At 35.8% G+C, this 23,328-nt stretch overlaps 1 protein-coding gene across 19 annotated transcripts in view; it reads left to right on the top strand.

The window, feature by feature from the left end:
* ASPH (aspartate beta-hydroxylase) overlaps positions 1 to 23,328 on the top strand; it is a 114,398-nt gene that overhangs the window by 42,864 nt on the left and 48,206 nt on the right. For 13 of the 19 annotated variants that reach the window (XR_011093028.1, XM_068671962.1, XM_068671957.1 and 10 more), the window contains 9 exons: positions 410 to 466; positions 977 to 1,021; positions 1,754 to 1,789; positions 3,681 to 3,719; positions 5,408 to 5,452; positions 5,564 to 5,605; positions 6,233 to 6,283; positions 7,256 to 7,300; positions 17,940 to 17,981. Coding sequence is in view for 18 of the 19 variants with exons in the window: in XM_068671962.1 (XP_068528063.1) it covers positions 410 to 466; positions 977 to 1,021; positions 1,754 to 1,789; positions 3,681 to 3,719; positions 5,408 to 5,452; positions 5,564 to 5,605; positions 6,233 to 6,283; positions 7,256 to 7,300; positions 17,940 to 17,981 (402 nt within the window). In the remaining variant the exon portion in view is untranslated. The remainder of the gene's footprint in view (positions 1 to 409; positions 467 to 976; positions 1,022 to 1,753; positions 1,790 to 3,680; positions 3,720 to 5,407; positions 5,453 to 5,563; positions 5,606 to 6,232; positions 6,284 to 7,255; positions 7,301 to 17,939; positions 17,982 to 23,328) is intronic. The other 6 variants (XM_068671959.1, XM_068671952.1, XM_068671950.1 and 3 more) reach the window with 5 other exon arrangements.

The raw sequence follows: 23,328 nt of genomic DNA, 5'->3' as shown, positions 1-23,328 counted from the left end.
AAGGTTTGTTTTCTGACTCTTATTGGCAGCGGTTGTCTTCTGTAGACCAGCATTAACATGGGAACTATTGGAGCACTGGAACTGGAGGAACTATTGTAGAACTAAAATAGAACTAAAGGAACTATTTTAGAACTTTTAGAATGTGGGAAGATGATATTTTTGATTCATATTGGAGCTATTAAAAATGTTCATGCAGACTTACAGCTCTCATGTACCTAGTTTTCATACCAAGGGTATGAAAATGGAGGGAGGGTAACCCAGCTCCTTCCACTAGACTGCTACGTGTTTAGTTGCAAATGTCATTTAATAGTTTTAATCTGAAGAGTTGCATTTAGCTATTGAAAGACACATTCAAGAAAGTTAAAACAATGCAATATTAAATATATATATATTCATATTTACTTTACAGTTTCATATGATTATGATATGGATGTAGAGAGGACAGTAAGTGATCCAGAAGCTCCAGGTTTGTAAATCTTTTTTGTATTTTTTTTGTAAATTTTCTTAACTTTAGATTGTAATATAATCACTTGTGCTTTTTTAAACAGGTTTCAAAGTAGTATATCATATTCACTGTTAAGTCAGTTTTCTATTAAATCGTTTTTTTCAAGCAGTTTCAAATAAACCTGATTTTTACAGTATTGATTTTGCAGCTACATTACTGTTACAGTTGTGAATAGAACATGCCATGAATACTTGCACAACTATTTACTGGAGTAGTTCTCCGGCCTAATCAACAGGTTGTCAAAGACTTACTCTATTCATAATTCTAGGCCTAAATGCAAATATGCCTAAACTTATATTGTGATGTAGCTCCTGAATGTGCTTGACAATCTCTCAATTTCAAATAAAATGTTATATTAATTCAAGTATGCCTAGTTCTCTTATTCTTGAGGTAAATAATATGTAACCTTTTAACTTTTCCTGTGTGCGAAAACTTTATTAGAATTTAAAATATTATATATTTTTATTTAAGGTGATGCTGAACTAATGTTAGAAGATGCTGTCGAACATTACACAGGTACAATGCAAAGTCTTTTTATAGAACTTTCATTGAATTCTGTCTCCCAAACAAGTCCCCCTTCCCCCCCCCCAGTGGAGGTCTTATACAGTATATTGGTTTATAAGTAAATTGGTTTATAAGTCATTACATCTTTATTTACGTTCTGAAATAATGCAAAGAACTACATGAATATTACTTCTTTGTAATGTGAGCCAAGTGGAAAGTAAAATATTTTGAGGGTTAAATATCTAGGAGTGTGTGTGTATGTATTTTAGAATGCATAGAAATGTTTCTGTGGATAAAAAAAAACAACTTGGATGTGCCAAGGACTTTGAAGGTAGTGTTTATAAATGTCAGGGAAAATATCATATCTATAGGAAAAAAAAAAGGCATTACAAAATACAGTTGTGGAAAATTTTGCTGTATATAAAAACTATTTATGAGAGTTTTCATTATGAATTGTAGGTCATTTGTAGATGTTTTCATGACTTGTACAAAAAAGACACTAACGATAGTGATGAATGTTTAAGTGTACTTTGTGATGCCAGAAAATCTTTTTTTTTCCACCGAATCTCTAAAAAAAAATCTTAGGCTTAAATGAACTCTTAGTATTATTAACTGTAATACACTATAAAACACTATAGATTTGAATATTTTTCCTGAATAAGCTTGATACTGCATTATCTGTGTGCAAGTATTATTTTTAAAATTATATGGATTTTAATACTGAATTTTTCCCCTTTTAAACAGAGGATAGAGTTCTTGGGGATTATGATGAAGAACATGGTATGAGAACTGTTACATCTAGTGAAATGACAATATCATAACCCTTATTTTATCAGCATATTATTCTGAAAATCTTTAAGTACTATGAAAGTGAAATTGTTTTGTCCTAAATTTTTCCGTGCTGTCACATTATTTTGTAACTTAACGTGATAAGGGGTTTTTGATGGTCAAATCCCCTGTGCATGTGAGCAATCGATCAGTCTTTAATGCTGGAACAATTGTAGAGTATACATATAGGTTACATGCCCATACCAGTCCCCTTTATCATGCTTTGTGCCTACGTGGCATAAAAAGCACAGACTGTCCATTTTGAGCAAATGGAAGTTCACGAATGTACACTAGACAGCATTATAGTAGCTGTAGTACCTAGTTTTCATCCCTGTTGTCTCCTGGCCCATCTTCCTTTGCACCTTTCAACATTCTCATGAAAACACACTTTTAGTTGGATGGAAGATGAAACATTTGCTCTTTTCCTGGAGAAAGGAGTTCCTAGCACCTGTGTTCTAAAGCCAAAGATGGGATGGAAGCCATCATGGAGATGAGAAGTTCTTCTTCTCAAACATAAAGCTAATGTTCTTGATGTTAGCTCTAAGAACAGCAGAAGTTCAGTTCCACAAGAAGAATCATTTTAAAGCTTCAGATGCAAATGTCAGAGAAATTAGCTAAAGTGTATGCTTCTCTATCCTAGAGTCAAGGCAGTGTCTGTCAGATGTGTTTCTCCTCTTGTGGCAAACACTCTGACTGTATTTTCTCCATTCTTGATGCTCCCATGAATTCACAGAAAGTTGAGAGGGCACTGCCAAAATGATTGTTAGCCAGAGCAGTTCAGTTTATTTTCTGACTCTTTCTTTGTATGACTTAGCTCTTAATTAAGATCATAGAACCTCTCTAATAGGATCACAGCTCATATACTCACTTCTGCTTTGCATGGCGTTGGGACAAACTGGAGGCCTGTTGTACACTGCAGCCGTTTTGTGTGTGTGTCTAGCATGTGGAAAGGAATGGTCTCTTCATATCTTCTATAGATATTACTAACATTAACAATTCCTTAGCTGAAATTTTTGTATATTTTTGCCCACAGTGAAGTGTGTAAATAAATCAATTATGTAATTATTGTGCACAACTTTCAATATTTTTATAAGGTTTTTTATGTAGTTTGTAGCAATGAAACTAGAGAAAGAAAACAAGTTTTAGATTCTGATTAGAAAGAAAGAATTCTGGATTATTTTTTGAAAGCATATTGTAAGAATATTTTTAAAGGAATGGAGGGGGATCCAAGTGATCATTATTACATTTTAAGATAAAACATGTAATAGTAGAAAGGATTTTTACAAATCTGATGTAAACAACCTTTTATTGGATGAGAGTTAGCACCTGTTAAGATAATGAAATTACCTGGGGTATTGGATGAACCGTGAAGTTTTTAATTTTAAAATTCACAATCAGATGTGCATTGAGAATTTAGGCAATAAATGGACAGCACTTTGTACATTTTCAGACATTATTTAAAGTAAAATAATGGCTATTCTTAACCTATTTCTTGTTCAAAGTTATGAAAATTATACTAGCTCTTTAAAATCTTAAATATAGGAGTATAGGTGAATTATAATGTACAGAATAATTGCTTTATTGTTGTCATTATTTTCAATACTTCATCTGTGTGCATAGGAATGCTGAAATTTCAGCATTCTGTTCACGTTTGATATGTTTTATATGTAGAATTCCCCCTATGGGTACCAGCGAGGGTTCATATGTCTAAGCATGCTCCAAAAGTAGAGGAAACCTTTGAGAGCTTTGCATTTGTCAAAAGAGAAATGAATTAGATGCCTAACAAATAAATTATTCTTAGGATACTTCATGAAAATCAACCACACTTTTTTTTTCTTTTCAGAACCAAAACATGAAGAGGAGACTGAGACTCAAGATACAGGTATAGTCTATAGGTACATGTATATATACACAAGTGTGTATGTATACATTTACATATATGTGTATCGGGCGTATTGGAAAGTCCTTTTTATTTCATATGTAGTTAAAGTGAAACATCTCTGTAATAAGTGTTATTGAAGTATAATTTTTAAAATCAGAGAAATATTTTAGTAAACTTAGCACAAAGGCCGTTATGTAAATGGCAAGGTGAATTTATATTGGAATATAAGATCTGTGTAATCTTCAATTCAGTTATGGGAAATGTTTGTTACAGCATCTATAGTTATCAAGCCAGAGTTCCAACTACAAATTAAGACTTTTCTTAATATTACCATCCTCAAAGATTCATCTTTAAATCTTGAGATTGCATTACTGAGACAAAATGGGACATGTGAGGGTTTCTGCAGCTCTCTGGAACACAATCATTTGGCCTAGACACTCAGCCTGCTTCCCATGAGCCTGGCTCATAACCTTGTAACTAGTGCCTACTTCTGGAAGTTCAAAAAAAATGTATCTTGCAGGAAACAAATTCAGATTTTACAGGTTGCCAGTACTAGCTCTGCTTTGGTGTGGATGCTTTTTGCTGATTCTGTTTTCTAATTAGCTAAACCACTTAAAATAATTCTAGTCTTTGGTCCGCTCTTTATACTTTATCTTCAAATACCAGCTCTTTTGAAAGTCATCTCAGATAAGCGAATAAAAAAGACACAAGTGCTTAATTTAGAATGAATTCAAGAAATGCTGTAGTGTAGATAAATTGGAAGTATCTATTACCTGTATAATCATAAGCTGAAGTGGACAGCTAATGAGTTGAAAGATGCCAAATTCAATTACAATAAAAATAAAAATATTTAATTTTTCCATGGAAGCCTCAGTTTAAGTTGAATTTACGCATCTTTCAGGAAGGAAAGCAGGATCCACTAAAGAGAGATACTTTTATCCAAAAAAAAAAAAAAAAAAGGCTATACAGAATTGGAATTATATGAAATAAATGTTTTAGAAGAGCTACTATTTTGAATTTTACCCTGAACCCTGAAACAAAATACTTATTTATATGGAAGGATGGATATGCAACTGGTTTTGCATGAAAGTTCCAAAGCAGGTTTATATCCTATGTACTCCCTCTTGCTCTAACCTCTGTTCAGACAGAATGTTGGATTAAATACCAGGACAACCCTAAATGTCCTGTTTATGTAAATATTTGTTTTTTTTCCCCCATAAATATAGGGGGAGCATGATGACAGAACAATGGTACATAGGGATAAGATGGGAGGAGGATTATTGCAGCAGTAAGCAGTGCAAAAATATTTACCCACTTAGGTTGTTGGTTAGTGCTATTATTCACTACTAAAGCCAATCAGAACGAGTAAGCTTTTTAAGAGTAAAGACATGCTCAGAAAGATTAAGGAGGGTTTATTTTTTTTTTAAGTTACTGTAATTTAATCCAAATGATTAAGTAATTAATGTTTAGAGGGTATGATTTTTGAAATACCTACTAATACAGTAGTTCTGTAGTGAAACAGGAAAGAAAATTTAAGGTATCTATTTTTCCCTCAAAATTGAAATTTTCTGTTCACAGTTGAGCGTGTCTGTGTGCTCGCTTTGTTCTTTGGTGTTGTATGCAAGTTTCATCAGTTTAGAACTTGACTTCATTATTACTCTGAATTGCATGTTGTTTTTTTTTTTTAGCTGTCGAGGACCTTCCTGAAGAAGTTCATGAAGCTGCAGAGCAAGGTATATTTTGTTATTGTGATCTTAGTGTTTTGGTGAAAGATGCTGATGAAGAAGGGGAGAAGGAAAAAAACAAACACCTAATTATACACTTTTATCTTTTTATACTTACAGATGAAATTATTGAAGATCTGGAAATTGATAAAAAGATGTCAGGTATGAGTTCTTATAAATAGAGAAGGAAAACACTTTATAAGTCTATTTAAATCTGTTAATATAGAAAAATATTGCAGGAAAATGTGCTGCATGAAGTACTTAAAGCTTCAATTTGTGGAATAGAGTATGTTAATTTCCCAGATGACTGCTCAAAAAGATTAAGTTGTGAATTTTTGTTTGTTGTGCTGGTGCCAGGGAATTTCAGATGAATACCGAATCAGATGTAATTTGAAGATTAGCTTCAAGAATTTAAAGTATCATTAAGCAAGATTTTTTTCAAACATGACCTTAATTCAGTCAGCTAGAGCTAAGTGATCTAAACAGTTTATTCTTAGCACAACTTATAGGGTTTGATGCTATATTTTATTCAAATTTTCTAGTTGAAAAATTTGTTATAAAATTTGTTTACAAAAATAACAATTGCAACAAAAATCACTTTTGGAGGGGAGTAATAGAAGTCATTAAGAGTGAAGAGCTATTTTTTTAATATTAAATGCATTCAGTTGCCATTGTTCTGCAGTTTAACTCCTTGTTTGATACTAATGGGGCTGGGTGGTTCATGAGGAATAAAAGCAAAATTGAGAACATACTATGTGTAACTTAAATCATTTATTTTCTTTGCAACAGTAGAAAGTAAACATACAGAAGATAACCCGGCCACTGAAACAGAGGAATCAGGTTTGTATTTCATGTATTGCACATGAATTTGCTACTTATTTGCAAAGGGGAAAAAAATAATAATATTGTAGACAGGAATTCTACAATAAAAATGCATTTATATATTTTTCTGCAGTGCTTTTTCCTTTCAGGACAAACATAACTGTGTTGTTAGAAACTACCCTGTTCTCTTTTGCTTTGCTTTGCTTTTTCAATGCCAAAATTTTAAAAGCTTACATAGCGCAGCTCAATTTTAGAAGTTGAGAGTGCTCCAGCTCAGAATAACTTACAGCAATAATAGTGGTCATAATATTAGGTCATAAAAAGCTGAAGATTTCCTTGCTCTGCTCTGTGTTCCGTACTCTGGAAAAAGAGCATATATATATATATAAGAAGCAAAGTGGAATGTTACCCCAGCTTTGAGCAGTGTACGTTACAGGATTCCTGAGTCAGAGCATATTTCATTTTTTCTCTTCAGTGTTCCTTACCGTCTACAGTGAATGAACCAGGCTCCCCCTATTCATGAACAAGCAGCTATGTGCAACCTTCAGTCTATTAGCAGCAATAGCAATTGGTGACATTTCTCTTTTAAGTGTACATCCTGGATTAAAAAGAACTGAATTTTCAAGTAAAATATTTCACAGTTACAGCTAGGAACATTATAATTTCCTAAGTATGGTCATGTTTTGTAAGCCCATATTCTGATAGCATACGAAAGTGGGAGGAGATTTGTACTTTGGATAGTACAATTTCATAAGTTTGAAGTTTGATTTTTGAAACATTGCAGTACTGCAAATTAAGTGCTTGCCTCCCTAGGTATTAATCTTTCCCCTGGAAAAATTTAGCTGAGCAAAATTTGCATCCCACTTCAGCAAAAGTAGTATTACAAAGCAGGCTTGATAGGTTACAGTTATGAACATGTGAGAAAATATGCAGCTTTTTGTACATATTTAGAGAACCAGTTTCAGTTGTTTGTGCACTTCTCATTTACAGAAATCCCTGTTCAAACTGAGGATTATTCAACTGATAATCCAGTGGGTAAGTTAATCTTAAGTGTTCTTTTAAAAATATATATATTTAAAAAAAATATATATATATATATAAATTATAGCTACGTGGTAAGTTCTACAAACCATTTTTGGAGAGGTGTGGAGGGTTGTCATTATTGTCATTTGAAGTTGCTTCCCATTTTTGAAGCAATAATTTTTTATCTTGTACTGCATAAATGTTAGTGATGGCTATTGAATTATATGGAAGTATTCCATATAAATCTATGAGTAGTTTTAATTTAAAACTTAATTTTAAATAATTTCAGAGTGAGTTGGATACTTCATCTGTGAAGGTAAAAATAAATGTTTTGGGTCTAAAAATTATGTGCTTCCTTTCTAGGGTAACTGGTCATGGGTGGTGATATTAGTGTTACTTGTCTGTGTATCAGGCAAATCTATTGGAGTTAGACTGTAGCACATATTTTATGCACTGGTCTGTAAACAAGATTGTTTTGTCATGTTACCGCATTTTTCTTGACATAGCTGATTTTACGAACAGTAGCACTTAGAGCTTTTCCATTGGCTGCGTGACAATAGTATTTACCATTTTTAGAGTAGCTACCTAATGAATCCGTGTCTCTGATAGGAGAGTTTATACATTTAAAGAGTGTATATTAGATTAGGTCTGCTTTTTTAGAGTTTGGTATTACAAGTCATTTGTTTGCTCTTCATAACACTATAGTAGGGGTATTATCTCTCAGCAGGAAATGACAGCAATTGCAATCCAGGAGCCCTGGGTGCTGTTTGTTTAGATCTCGTTAGCCTGAATGCCTGTATAGTGTGGTTGTTGGGCAAAGGAGTTTTCAATCACCTTTGTGCATTGATTAATCCTTGCGATATGCAGAAGCTCTGAAGTGGTGTCGTGACTTCACAGTAATTCTATGAGACTTTTCTTTCCTTGTGAGGAAGGAAATGTGTATTTAATGTTCAGACATTCCAAAAGTAGCCTGAGAAGTGAAAAACACAGGACATCTGTGTGATGTCCCAATACAGATTATTTCATGTTTTAATTTACATGTTGAACCTTAACTGAGATGATCTGAAATACTTCTATCCATATATAAGTGCTTTTTCTGAGAGAGGGCTTCAAACTATGTACGAAGGGGAACGGGGGAAATGAAGCTCGATAGAGATAAGCCTGGGGAAACAATCCCAGGGTTGAGGGTGAGGGCAATGGTGTGACTCAAGTGCATCTACACCAATGCACACAGCACGCACACACAACAAACAGGAGGAGCTGGCAGCCATTTGTGCAGCAGGCGAACTATGACCAAGCCACCATACATTTGAGTATTCACTCAAACATGGTGGGACCATTCCCACGACTGGAGTGCTGCAATGGATGGCTACAAGCTCCTTTTCAGAAGGGACAGGCAACTGAGGAAGGGTGGTGGTGTGACTCTCTATATTAGAGAGTGCTGGGATGCTATTGAGATCGGGGTTGGGAATGAAAAGGTAGAGTCCCAGTGGATAAAGATCAGGGGGTTGGCCAACAAGGCGGACATCCTGGTGGGGGTCTGTTATAGACTGCCAAACCAGGATGAAGAGACGGATGAGGTGTTCTATAAGCAGCTGGTGGAAGTCGCTCAATCGCCAGTGCTTATTCTCATGGGTGACTTTAACTTCCCAGACATATGCTGGAAATACAATACAGCCCTGAGGAAGCAGTCTAGGAGGTTCCCAGAGAGTGTGGAAGACAGCTTCCTGACTCAGCTGGTCAGTGAGCCTACCAGAGGGGATGCCCCACTAGACCTGCTGTTCACAAGCAGAGGACTGGTGGGAGATGTGGTGGTAGGGAGATGTCTTGGGCAGAGTGACCATGACATGTTAGAGTTCTCTGTTCTTGGTGAAGTCAGGAGTGGGGTCAGTAAAACTGTTACCCTGGACTTCCAGAGGGCAGACTTTGAATTGTTCAGGACATTGGTAGGGAGGGTCCCTTGGGGGGTCAGTCCTCAAGGGCAGGGGGGTCCAGGAAGGCTGGGTGGAAACAGAGACTTGCTCCACCTGAACTGTCACAAGTCCATGGGGACAGATGGGATCCACTTGAGGGTGCTGAGAGAGTTGGTGGATGTGATTGCTCGGCCTCTTTCTTCCATCATCTATCAGTGGTCTTGGTCATCCAGAGAGGTCCTGAATGGTGCCAGGAAAGGTGATAGAACAGCTCATCTTGAATGCAGCCACATGGCCTATGCGGGACAACCAGGGGAATCAGGCTCAGCCAGCATGGGTTCATGAAAGGCAAGTCCTGCCTGACCAACCCCATCTCCTTTCATGACTGGGTGACTGCCTGGTGGATGAGGGAAGGCCTGTTGACATAGTCTACCTAGACTTCAGCAAGGCCTTTGACACGGTCTCCCACGGTATTCTCCTGGAGAAGCTGGTAGCCCACAGCTTGGACAGGTACACTCTTTGCTGGGTTAAAAACTGGCAGGACAGCTGGGCCCAGAGAGTGGTGGTGAATGGAGTGAAAGTCATCTGGCGACTGGTCACCAGTGGTGTTACCCAGGGATCGATGCTGGGGCCCATCCTCTTTAATATCTTTATTGATGACTTGGATGAGGGAATTGAGTACAGCCTCAGTAAGTCTGCAGACAACACCAAGCTGGGGGGAAGTGTTGATCCGCTGAAGCATAAGAAGGCCCTGTAGAGGGACCTGGACAGGGTGGGTTGAAGGGCACAGGCCAGTGGGATGAGGTTCAACATGGCTAAGTGCTTGGTCCTGCACTTTGTTCACAACAACCCCATGCAGCACTACAGGCTGGGGGGGAGAGTGGCAGGAAAGCTGTGCAGAGAAAAAAGATCTGGGGGTGTTGGTTGATGCACTCCTGAACATGAGCCAGCGGTGTGTCCAGGTGGCCAAGAAGGCCAATGGTATCCTGGCTTGTGTCAGGAATGACTCTGATTCTGTGATTGTGTATTGGAATATTTAAAGCTGTAAGCATTCATGAATAGATGACTAATAAAAATATTCAGTTTCTTAAAGAGTATAAAATGTTTTAAACAAAGGTTAATAGACAGTGTAAGAATAAGTAGTTGTTGCTTTTGACAACATTGGTGAGAAGTTCAGTGAAGATAGTATTCATTCCGTTGGTTTGTTGTCCTTCTGCTTGGAACTGTAGAACAAGAAAAGATAAGTCTGTTTTCTTGCAGAAAATGTTGCTGCCTAACAAGAAGGCTCTTATGAGACTATTGGAAAATTTCAGCAGTAGAAAATTCTACTGCATAGCATCAGTTATATGAGGATATAGAGATGATATTGACTTAGACATACTATTTTGGAACCAATTTCAAACTCCAGGTATCAACTTGAAATCTTTGATTTTTTTCATGGACCATGTTTCTGTCAGTGTTTGTGCTGTAATTTATGACTCAATTTTGCAGCAGTAAGTGCATTTCCTACCTTCACAAAACAATAATATTAATAATCTTACATGTATTACACAGTAGTGGATGGTTTTACAAATATTCCATTTGTGCAGCTTCCCTTAGTTCTAAATAGACTTCTGAATGTAATAGTGGAGTTGAACCTAGTTGGCCACTCCCCTTTTCATTTACTGTGGTACAGAATCCTTACTGGTTTCAAACCCCATTACTGGTTTCAAACCCCATAGTTTTACTATGAAATACCGTATATTTCTTGTCCCTTTGAATTTCTGTTTAGATTCTTTTTTTCCTTCATTTGTGTTCAAATTAGTGCAATGCACTTTTTAAATCACAGATGAGTGTTCAAGGGAAACATAGCTTTATCCTGATGTATATTTTCAAAATAGATAATAATAGCAGCACTGGAAGAAGTGAATGTTTTCTTTTTCCTCACAGAAAAAAGTGAAAGAATTGATCAAAACCTATTTAGTTACTCAATATGAGTAACTATTAGACGTATTAGATGATGCCTGTGATTTTTCCTTTATGAAGCAGAAAATGAAAATAATGTGATTAGAACAAAATCTGCTGTAGTATACAAAAATACTGAAAGAGATGAAGTATTTTGTATATTTATGTAAGAACCGCTTTGAAGGCAGAAGAGTTATCAAACAGTTGTGTATCACATTTTATAAAAAAGCGTATCAGCACAATGTAGGACTCAAATTATATAGCATCTCTAACAATTGAGAAAAGCAGGATATGCATAAAAAAAATACTAACCAGGAATGCAATCATTACAATTATGGAATTTTCCTATCGTTAAGTATGTTTTCCTGCCTTCTTTAGATGAGAAATACTGGAGGAAACATTATTCTCATAGTATTTTCCTCTTAGAGGATGAAATTCGCATTTACTAGAAAGTCAAAAAATTTTATATATTTTTTTGATCCAGGATTCAGTATGTTTTTCTTGTTGTCAGAATTCCTTTCTCATGTGATTTGATTTCATCAGTTACTCTAATTATTTCCTGTTAATTCAGCAATAATAATATTAAAGTTGATTGTACTAGAGACAATTAAGTACTCTCTTATGAATGAAGAGTACCAATATACACAAATGCGCTCTGCAAATATGTGAAAGATGTGTATATATAACTCTTCGTAATGAACATATCTTCTGGTGCTTTAAAGTTACTTAGAAAGGTCACTATAGACTCTTTATTCTCAGTTAATATAAATACATGCAGCTTCGTTTGGTGCGCAGTGGTACCAGTTTGTATCGGGCTAGAAACATTGTTTGATTTTTATCTGAAACACAGGAGCTTACTTGTTCTGGAAAGAATACAGGAGGTAGTTCAGAAGATGAATTTAGTTGTAAGATGCATTCTCACATCTTCAGTGGAAAGAAATTGAGTGTGGGATTTAAATATGCTGGAGTGCAAGTGAAAATTTTTTATTTAATTAATTGATTTTTTACTCCAGGGAATAGTACCAAAAAAAATTAATGGTAGGCAACTGCATCTTTACATATCTATATGCGCTGTTTTCCAATTGCCCAAGTTTACTTTTAAAATTATTACTGGTATTACTTGTCAACAGTAGACTAGTTTAACTGCAATTTGTATTTACAAAGTAATATACTTGAATGGTATAATACGCTAGCTTTTGAAATATTGCTGATATAGGATTTTTGATTAATCCCATTTTATATTGGCATGTAAATTGCAGTGGTTGTGATAGCATAGTATTTGCTGAGATATATTCAAAGGGAGACATATTACATTTTTGGGGGGATATTTTACTCTTCTTTTTTTTATCCCTCTTCTGTTCAAATTTAAAATATGTTTTTTTCCCTTTTGTCTTGTACCCTTGACACTTTCATAACCCTGCATTAGCCCAACTTGCTGAAATCCATTATGTGTAGAGTAGTTTTCACTTCACAACTTTGACCCTTCCTTGTTCCCTGCATTCCCTGGCTCCCCTTTTCCATTGTACCTGTCCTTGATATTAAAAAGGGGATTAAAAAAAAAATGCATTTGTAAAGGAAATCTGGGCCACCTCGCAAGGTAAATGAAATGCCATATGCTCAAGAAAGAGTACATAAATTATTGTGTAGATAATATTTGAAACTACGTTTCCCACCTTCTACGGCAACTTTGTGTATATTCATTATGATAACTCCTAGAAATTATAGCTTTCTTAAAAGTCTAATACAAAGTTGCATTTTTTAGCTGTTAAGATGATTAATTTTGTTTTAGTGTAAGTTGTGTTTTGGTTGGTCCTTTAATATAGATTTCCCCTTATTTTTTCAGATACTTAAAGCTTCAAAAGAAAGTCCCTACATCAGGAGGACCAGCCCTAACCATACGCTACAAAGGGGAGAGCAGATGGTTGTAATAGATCTTACGATATAATTACTGAGCAGTTCAGGGTTTGGGGAGCAAACACTAAGATATTGTAAATGGGTTGTAGCCAACTGTCATTTTAGTAAGCTTTTTTTTAACACTTGGATGTTTAATTTACATTCTTGTCTGATTTTATTTTTTTTTTTGTGGGGGGTCAAGTTTAGTGAATTCATTAGTTTTATTTTTCTTCTGTGTTCATGACAGAGTTGAGACTTTGAACTACATTTCATATGTGCTGTTCAAACAATTGTTAATATTCTATTTATAAAGTAGCAGCAAGTACATTTTTTCAGATTTTAATATATATCTTTTGTTGTGGATTCATACAGTGTGTACAGAGCAGTTTGATGAAACATAATATTATGAATTTTTAAATGTTTTATAACTGCTGGTATAGCATACGGACTGAACGCATTTTATTGGAAACACTAATCAGGCGCACTATGCTGTGAAGTTTTTGACTTGTATCTCTTTGCACTGACATTATGTCAACAGATACACTACATGATTTTCAGGTGATTGAAAATAGTCTAACAGTATACAAACTGTGTATGTTTAATTCACAGTAGTAAAAGGGCAGATTACTAAATTACATTATTTTTTTCAGAAATCTTTAGTGGGTGCGTTAAAACTTTTTATTTATGTACATTTGGTTTTGAAGCAAAATTTTCTAGAAACTACACAATAGCCCAGCTGGGAGTCAGTGTAAATTGAAACAAAGCAGAATCACCAGAAGCAGGTTGATTTCAGGAAAATTATCATACTTATCTTAGCGATATAATGATTTTTAAAGCTGGATTTAGGAAACTGTATTCAGTGAACTACTAAAAAAAAAAAAGTTAAATTTGCATAAATACTGAATTTGTAAATCTAAATAAATAAATTCAACCTTAGGAAAATTAGGGTATAAAAATTTAAAACCTACAATTGTAAATGCTCTTGTAAACGGTACACAACTGAGTGATTTAGAATTTTAATTTTAGAGGTGTACTCTTTACCTGTTCCATGCTGCTGTTCCACAATTACAAAGACACACTTTATTCTTTGGCATTTTGCATGTGCTCCGTTTTGGCTCAGGAATAATTGCTGTGGTTTTTAAAAAAAAATGCTAAGTCTAATGTGAGAGCTTGGAAAAAAACAAATGTTTAAAATCAATTTGTAACGCTAACAGCGGTTGCCTTTTGGTTGACAGGGAGATTTAAACTTCTGTAACACGTGAACTGAAGTCAGGTTTTCAGTTGGGTTTTCAGTTGCTTACAGTTCTAGATAAAGGGACATCATATACTCTGGCTTCTTTTGCTTGGGACTTCAGTAAGACTCCACGTAAATGAGTGGTACATATGATTAATAAACATAGAAGATGTTAAAAGTGGCCTCTTTAGACTTCAAGAAAGCAATAATACTCTTAGACTGTGATGTGGTTTGGGATGGGATATACTCATAAATTTACCTGTGATTGTGAATTGCAGAGCAATAATTTTTACAAAGCCATATTTTGTGATGAAGCTTGGGAATAATTTTAGAACGGTGAATGGAGGACTTTTTATATAACAGTGGCAGCCTACTTGTAGACTAACAGGACTGTGAGAGTATATTATGCTGTGATCAAATTCCAAGTTTTTTGTAACTGGGTATGTGATTTTTATGTGCTTCATGTTTACAAAAATATGCCAGGCTGGGCAAGGTCAAGAGGACTATTAAAGAAAATATGTATATTTCATCTGTTTTAATGTTTGGCTGCAATAAAACACAGAAGAATATCTATGTCTTTCTAGTGTCATTATTTTTTCCAAAGTGCGGTATATACTATGTGGGATAAATATTTGCCTCAGATACTAACTAATCTTATTAATTTCCAAGTTAATTATTTGAATTTTTAAAAATATAACTGAAAGTAAAATTTACAAAGAGGAGGAAATCTAGTAAGCAGAAGTAATTTTTATTTTAGGTGGTAGTATGTGATAGGAATGTGCATTACTCTAAATTGTCTTTTATTATTGTGTTGTGTGTCTTTTGGACTATTAGCTACTAGGCAACTAATTTGGCCTCAATTTTGCTCACTACATGTAATTTATATTTGTAACTTAAAATGGATGAGAAATTACTGTGACTTCCTGGATGTATCTTACCTTTGTTAAAGACACCTACTTTTCACAGAAGCTATTCTATTTTATGGTCCATAATCTAAATTAAAAGTCTAAGAAATGTGTTCTGTTTATTCAGTTCTGTGCTTCAAAAGAAGCTTCCCTGAATTTGTAAGACTTCAAATAGTTTTGTATTTTAATATTGAAATAAGCTTGAATAAAGAACTGCAATTATTAAAAAAAATAAATAAATAAAAAAATAAGTCCCCAACATAACATCTTTATATTTTCCACATTGCTACATTCCTCCTTGTCATATCTCCATGAATGTATAAAATCTTGGATCCAGTTATTTTTTTGGAAATCACAAGAAGAAATACCAATAAGGAAAGCAAAATTTAAATAAAAGCAGAGCAGGATACTAAAATACCATTTTAATATTGAAAATTTACTACTATTTTAAGTGACTTTTCATGTTCTCGGTAATAGAAAATGTATCATATCATAATCCAGTTATTTCTAAGAAGTGAAGCAAATTGTTAAGATTGGCTTTTGGAAAGATACTGAAAATTTTCATTTATTTACTGAATGTCATTATGTAGTTTCTAGTGCTTGAAAAATTATGTATGTGTAAATACCACTATATTATACAGTTAGTTATTCTGTTGATTGGGTTACATGTAATTTCTATGAGATATGAAATAGATTTTGGCTGTGACTTGGGTTATTGTTTCACATTCATTCACAAAAATCTAGGCTTACTGCAATGTGAAAAATAAATCGGTTCTATATAGCAGAAACTTTCTTGGGAATACCTGGCACGTGTTACACTATGATAGCAACTCTAATCTAGAGAGGCTGTTTAAAACAGCGTTGTCTATAGATTTTATCTAGATCTGTTTTGATCAAAACAGAGAATTTGAGTTAAGGATGAGAGTGACTTGAAGAGCTACCAATAAATTTTCAGTTTGGGCTATGACTCGTTTAAGTTGATAACTAAATAGTCTGGAAAGTAACTATTATATCCCTGTCTTTGAGATGAAGCACATTTTTAAACCTTTATCAGAAATGGCGTAATTGAAATGATTTGCACCATCAAAGTAAGGCAGAGATCAGTGTGGAGAGAACAAAGCAATATGCGTTGTAGCCGATGCTGAAGCAAATTCTTAGTTCAACATGGTAAGAACTGAGGAAAAAGATCTCCAGAACTAACAAGTTCAAGTTGTGTTGAATTTCAAAAGCAGCTACTTAGAAGGAAAATCTGGAGTACAAAAAGATGATTGGAGAGGCTTTATTGAAACTGATGGCAGTTAATTTAGCAGAATACATATTGGAAGAAATCTAGGAGAATTTGGAGAAATGATCCTGATACATAAATATAGACAACAATATATAATGTGCGAGCTTCAGTAATAAAGTGGTCCAGAAATGGGAGACAGGAGTAGGTTTTAGAGTAATAAACTCATACTTTGTTCTTGCTGTGATATAACAGAACTTGCAGAAATAATGGAAATGTCAGAGATGGGTAGAAGAGGGTCACTGAGTGACCCAGGAAACTGGGTGGTTAAGTAGCATGATCTATCATGGTTTATTATCCTGTAATGTGTTTATGCTACTTGCTATTATTTTATCAACTCAAAACAATATGAATACTATTCTCTCTCATCTGGAGCTGTGTTATTGCTCTTTTTAAAAAACAATATTTCTGATGCCATACTGACAGATGGATACATCTCATTCCTTGCTGTGTGTGTAAAAAACATTTTTTTATCAAGTCCTGAACAGTGCTTTCATTACTATCCTATTAGAGTAATAATATCCTCCCAATTATTTCATAGTATGTAACTCACTTTTTTTTCATTTTCTTTCAATTTAATTGACTATCTGGATTTCATGAAGTAATTGAAGAGGTGAATGACTTTCAAAGTCACCCTATTTAATTTCTTGTATCAAATGAAGTTAATCCTCATTATGCCTTGTGCTGAATGTGAAATTAAGGTGTACTGTATGCACATCCAGGAGCAGCAGTTGTCTGCCTGTTGTAAAGAGGTGGACAGGAATTTCCTTGAAGACAGCAGGAAGAAATAAAAAGCTAACTCTCTTTTTTAAGTATTATAGAGTATATTAGGATTAAAATGTGGTAGGAGTACAGTAAAAGAAGAAAAGAAAAACTTGTTTCTGAATGTACCTTCTGGATGCGTGATTTTGATACAAGTATTTGTATGTTTTTTGCTACAGTAGTGCTTAGTTAACATTTGCTCGTGCATTCAGCTGTTCACAAAACATTTGGTTTATTTTAAATGTTAAAAAGTAAGTCAAGAATTTCCAAGTGCTGAAGTCATTTCTGTATAAGGCTTACATTCCCGATTTGTATGAATGTTTTTTACTTTTTAATCAAATGTGTACATATATATATAAAGATAGTATTCCCATATTCCCAGGAGTTTGTAATTAATGAACTACTTTTTTTTTTTTTTTTTACAAAAGAGCTTGTATTGCAGTGTGTTTCACTTAAATCTTCCAACTAGCTAAAGGGGAAAGTTTATGTGACAGAAATAATTATGCAATATGTGAAGCATCTGCAGAGAAAGACCTTCTATGTAACCATAGTTCAGACAGTAAACTATGCTTGCTTTTAAAATAAAATTAAAGAAGAAACAAGTCCAGTTAGCACAATCATATTTTGAGTCTAAACTGTAATTTTATTTTAACTTTCTTATCCTAAACTGTTAACATAAATTCACTTCAATGGAATTATATTTTTAATATTCTAGGAAAAGGTGAAAAAGAGACTGAACAAGACAAAACAGAAAAAGGTAAGTAAATCTAAAAATAACATTCTACACTTCTGGAATTTGTGTTTTCTGGGAGAACTGATTTAAATTAGGTTAAATAGTAGCGAAACTTAGTTCTTGTATATCTTCCACAGATAAGCTGGAATTGAGTAAATGTGCAGTGTGCAACTGTTTTTGTAAATAGTCAAAAACTTGACAGTAAATCATTCCCCTCTTACACAGTTGCAGGCTGCTGTTAAAAACTTCAGCTGTTTCAGAACTAAAAGGCTTCAATGTCGTGCTCCCTGTGTGATGTTGCAGGGGTCGTAGCGTCACCACACAGTTCGGACATCTCGGGGATCTCAGGGTCAGAGGCAGCTGGGGCTGTCAGAACCTGTAAGCCCTGTTCAGTGCTGTGAGCTGCCCTCAGCTGGGAGCAGGATAGCTAAGCTTGTGCAGCACCTGGCGAGCCTCGTGTTCTGAGGAGAGTAGAGGCAACCTGTGGATAACAACACTTAATAGCTCCAGTGTATCGGCATGTAACTTGAGTTTTACCTGCATTACTGGTTGATAAATTGTAGGTCTAAACAGATGCAGCTGTGGTGTAGGGAAGTTATATCCATCCTCACTCACAAAACACTGGCTGAGAGAACTTGTAGGTGCTTTATAAAAACAGCAGGTAGCACTGAAATCAATCTGCTTCAGTGATACCCAGTATGGGTTAGGTAAGAACATCCAGAGAACATACAGAGGCAGGTTTGGTGGAAAAGTGAGTGGTGCTGAGTACTGAGAGTCTTGTCTTCCTAGGTTGACGTTGGTGTTGGCCCTGTGCATTCCCTGTCGCTGCTTTGCAGAGTCTGTGTCATTCAGATCAAATTTTGTATGTCTCCCTTGCTGTATCGTTGCAGCTGATCACAGATAAAAACCTCAGCGTCTGTGTGTGCATCCTTTTCACTCGGGAAGGCCTAGTGCCTGCCATAGGTAGCTCCTCTTTTACTTCTAGGGGGAGGTAAAGGGTGTCAGTGACTGCTGGTGTCCTTTTTCATCCTCCTCTTGCTCCTTTTCATCCTCCCCTTGCTCTGGCTGCTCTTGGCTTGGACTGGCTCATGCTTCATTGGGTTAGAAACCGGCTGGATAGCTGGGCCTGAAGAGTCATGGTGAATTGAGTCAAATCCAGTTGGAGGCCGATCACTGGTGGCATTCCCCAGGGCTCGGTGCTGGGGCCAGTCCTCTTTAATATCTTCATTGATCTGGATGAGGGCATTGAGTGCACCCTCAGTATGCAGATGACACCAAGTTAGGTGTGTGTGTCAATCTGCTCGAGGGTAGGAAGGCTCTGCAGGAGGATCTGGATAGGCTGCAGCGATGGGCTGAGGTCAACTGCGTGAAGTTCAACAAGGCCAAGTGCCGGGTCCTGCACCTGGGGCGGAACAACCCCAAGCAGAGCTACAGGCTGGGAGATGAGTGGTTGGAAAGCTGCCTGGCAGAGAAGGACCTGGGAATATTGGTTGATAGTTGGCTGAATATGAGCCAGCAGTGTGCTCAGGTGGCCAAGAAGGCCAACGGCATCCTGGCTTGTATAAGAAGCAGTGTGGCCAGCAGGGCTAGGGAAGTGATCGTCCCCCTGTACTCAGCTCTGGTGAGGCCGCACCTCAAGTACTGTGTTCAGTTTTGGGCCCCTTGGTACAGGAAGGACATCGAGGTGCTTGAGCGAGTCCAGAGAAGGGCGACAAAGCTGGTGAGGGGTCTGGAGAACAAGTCCTACGAGGAGCGGCTGAGGGAGCTGGGCTTGTTCAGCCTGGAGAAAGGGAGGCTCAGAGGCGACCTTATCGCTCTCTACAGATACCTTAAAGGAGGCTGTAGCGAGGTGGGGGTTGGTCTATTCTCTTATGTGCCTGGTGACAGGATGAGGGGGAATGGGCTAAAGTTGCACCAGGGGAGTTTTAGGCTGGATGTTAGGAAGAACTTCTTTACCGAAAGGGTTGTTAGGCATTGGAATGGGCTGCCTAGGGAGGTGGTGGAGTCACCATCCCTGGAAGTCTTCAAAAGACGTTTAGATGTAGAGCTTAGGGATATGGTTTAGTGGGGACTGTTAGTGTTAGGTTAGAGGTTGGACTCGATGATCTTGAGGTCTCTTCCAACCTAGAAATTCTGTGATTTTGTGATTCTTTTTCATTCTTCTTTCTCACTTTTTCTCAGTGTCCATTATATTTGAGTACTTAGGAATACTACTTCTGTGTTCTTTTGATGGTGTGTTTTGTGTATTTGCATTTTAAATACAGACTTCTGGCAAGCCATATAAACATTATATTGAAATATTAAATATGCTGAATGCAAGCATTGCATTTGAAAAAGAAACGTACCATCAGCTGGTTTATTTGTGAAGCAACACTGTTATATCCCCGTTTCCAATTACAGAAGGCTAGGTTTGGTGGCAGGAGATACCTTACCACAGTTGATAGTAGGAAAAAAAAAACATTGTGCTAGCTTCATTGAACTGCTTGAACAGTACAATAATTAGACAAGTAATAGTTGTCCCTTATGAATGAGAAGCATTCACAAGTAAAAAAATATTTTATTTTTTTTTGGGGGGGAGCAGGGACATTATAATTTTTAGCTTGTTTGCTTGCTTTTTTAATAGGAGTAAGAACAGAACAGGTATCAAATTTAATCACATTTGCATTGTTTAAACACACTTGTAAAAGTTGTTGAAATACAGTGGTTCCTCTACAGACACAACAGCTTGAAAGACAAGTAGCAACTTTTTAAATAGATTTTTCTCACATAGTGCCCTTTAGAGCAGACAAAACCAAGATATCTTTTTGCTATTGGTCTGTTAGGACTTTAGTTTGTTATGTATCTGCCAAAGTATATTTTCTGAAGGCAAGCAACATTACACATCCAAGGAAAAAGTTTGGTTCTGCACTACTGAATTGCAGAAACATGAATATGGTGTAGTTACTTAATATCTTTAAAAAATGTATATTGTGAGAGAGCTGATACTTTTACATAAGTATGTCTGACAAGAAAGAAAAATCCATTATCCAGAATAAGGAATTCATACTTATTTGTTGCTATCTTAGAGATAAATGTTTGTTTTTTTCTAGGCTTTCATCCAACAGAACATAATAGATATTTAAAATCAACTTTGCCTTCTAATTTCTGTGTTAACTGAAGCTCCTCTGGAAGCTCCTCTAAAGAAACAAGCAGCCAGCCAAACAAAAACTCATATGTAGTGTACTATTACTTTGTTATCTCTGTTACATCCATAAGAATATCATCAGACTTTATATTTTGTCAAGGAATCGAAAGGGCTGGTGCATCTGAAAAATAATTCTTTAAAACATTTCACAGGTAGTACAACTCAGGGCATATATACCATATCCATAGGACATCTTTCCATATGATGTCTTTTTAGTTGTATTTGATCACATAGGCTGGCAAAAATTAAAAATTAAGGAGCTTCAATGTTCTGCTTTGGCTTGTATTGGCATGTATTGATACATGGATATCAAAACTGGAACAGTTGTTTGCTGTGGTGAATCTGTTTCTTTCATACACTGAACATCAGTATATGTAATTATAAATATAATTTTCACTTTTCAAAACTGATGAAACATAAAAGTGAAAATAAATGCCATCTGGTTGGAGCACCAAGCTGTGTTACATCAGGGACAGAGCATACATAAACGAGGCTTAAGACAATGTCATTCCACAAGCAGCCCTGCAAGTGTCATTCTGATACCAGGGTTAACAGTCTGTTCAGTTTACTCTAGGTTAAACCTTTGAACAGGATAAGTAGGATTCCACTGATACCAGTAGAAATCTCACCTGTATGACTTGTAGGGTATAAGGAGCTATTCTTCTTGCTAAATGTAGGTTTTTGCTGTAGAGTAAGATGAATTATACCATAAACTCCATTAACAACCTTAACCATACCTTCACTGGCTGTACATTTAACTCACACATTTAACTCACGTCCAGCATGGTCACTTCAGGCTAGGTAAGCTGAGTTCCATACGAGCAAGCTCTGTTTTTAAGGGAGCTCTATTTATTTACCTAGATATTTAATTATAGCCTACATTAAATATAAGCTGTTGGCAGGATGTTGCGTTTGATTGAAGTGCAGTTCTCAAAGTCCAAAAGTGCTGCAAACACTATGTTGAACAAAATTTATATGACACTAGAAAATGAGTGTGTACTTTTGTATGGAAAATCAATAAAAAATAAATAAAATCTGGTCTTGTCAAAGGGATGCTTGATTGTAGCCTGTGAATGAAGCCAAAAGACTTTATGGTGAAAGGGAGAAGAGAATAGTGAAAACACATGCCAAAAATAAAATTATCATTCTGCAATTGTTCCTTATGATCAACATTAAGTAACCGACAGTAATTTCAGACAGAACACCCTGTAGAATACTTTTTACTGCAAGGGATATTGTTCTGAAATAACTGCAGCTAAAGATTTATTATAGTCATTAGATTTCATGGCTTTATTAGTCCCTAAAATGCCTCATTTTTTTTAATGGTCTGATTGCTTCCCCAGATAAGTTGATTACAGAGGTTTTTCCTGTTCTACTAGCACAGTTTAGAGAGATCTTTTAATTATTGTAGTGCTACTGTCTTTAAATTGTCTAGATGTATTTACTGGGTTTTATACCTTCCAAGTTTTCCTTTATAGAAGCCCATAAAACAAGGGGATCGCTTTTGCTATCTGTAACTCACCTAATGAGCTTCCCAAGCAACTGAGCAATGGCAGAAGTTTTTCATCATCATCAAATTCTCATTCCAGTGCCCACTGAGAGACAGCACAACTGCAAAAACTAATTTGTCTAATGACATGGGACAAACATAAGGAAGGAAGACAACTGTGTAAGCAAATTTTGAATTTTAGGTAAAAGCAATGGGCCTACTAATATAGGTATATTTTTCAGCCCATAACTGAAACTTTGTAACTTGGACTGGGAAGATATGAATATCTGGGGGGAGAGGACGGTTATTAGTAAAACAGAATGTCACAAAAATCATTGAAAAACTTCGGCAGGGCGTGACTTCAGCAGGGTGTGACGATTAATCGTTTCCTTGTAAAATGCCCATTCACAAGTTGCCAATAGAGTTATTACAAAATATATGTTACAGCAGGGATAGGAGTTTGTTTAGGAAAGAAAACCTTACCTCCTCTGGAAATTGCTTTCTTAGATTTTGAAAATTTAAGATTGTGAACTGGTATAAGTAGCCTTTGCTACAAATGACTGTGTGACTGCATCATGTGGAGAGGTTTTAATTTCAGATTATATTTAGCATTGGCATCCCCCACATAATCTGCTTTTGTCAATCTGGGAAAGAAATAAGTATCTATCATTATACAGTTATAACTATACAGGTTGTAA

Source organism: Anas acuta, chromosome 2 (assembly GCF_963932015.1).
Source record: "Anas acuta chromosome 2, bAnaAcu1.1, whole genome shotgun sequence".
NCBI lineage: Eukaryota > Metazoa > Chordata > Aves > Anseriformes > Anatidae > Anas > Anas acuta.
The sequence above is the reverse complement of the archived record's forward strand: the minus strand, read 5'-3'. Positions and strand labels throughout refer to the sequence as shown.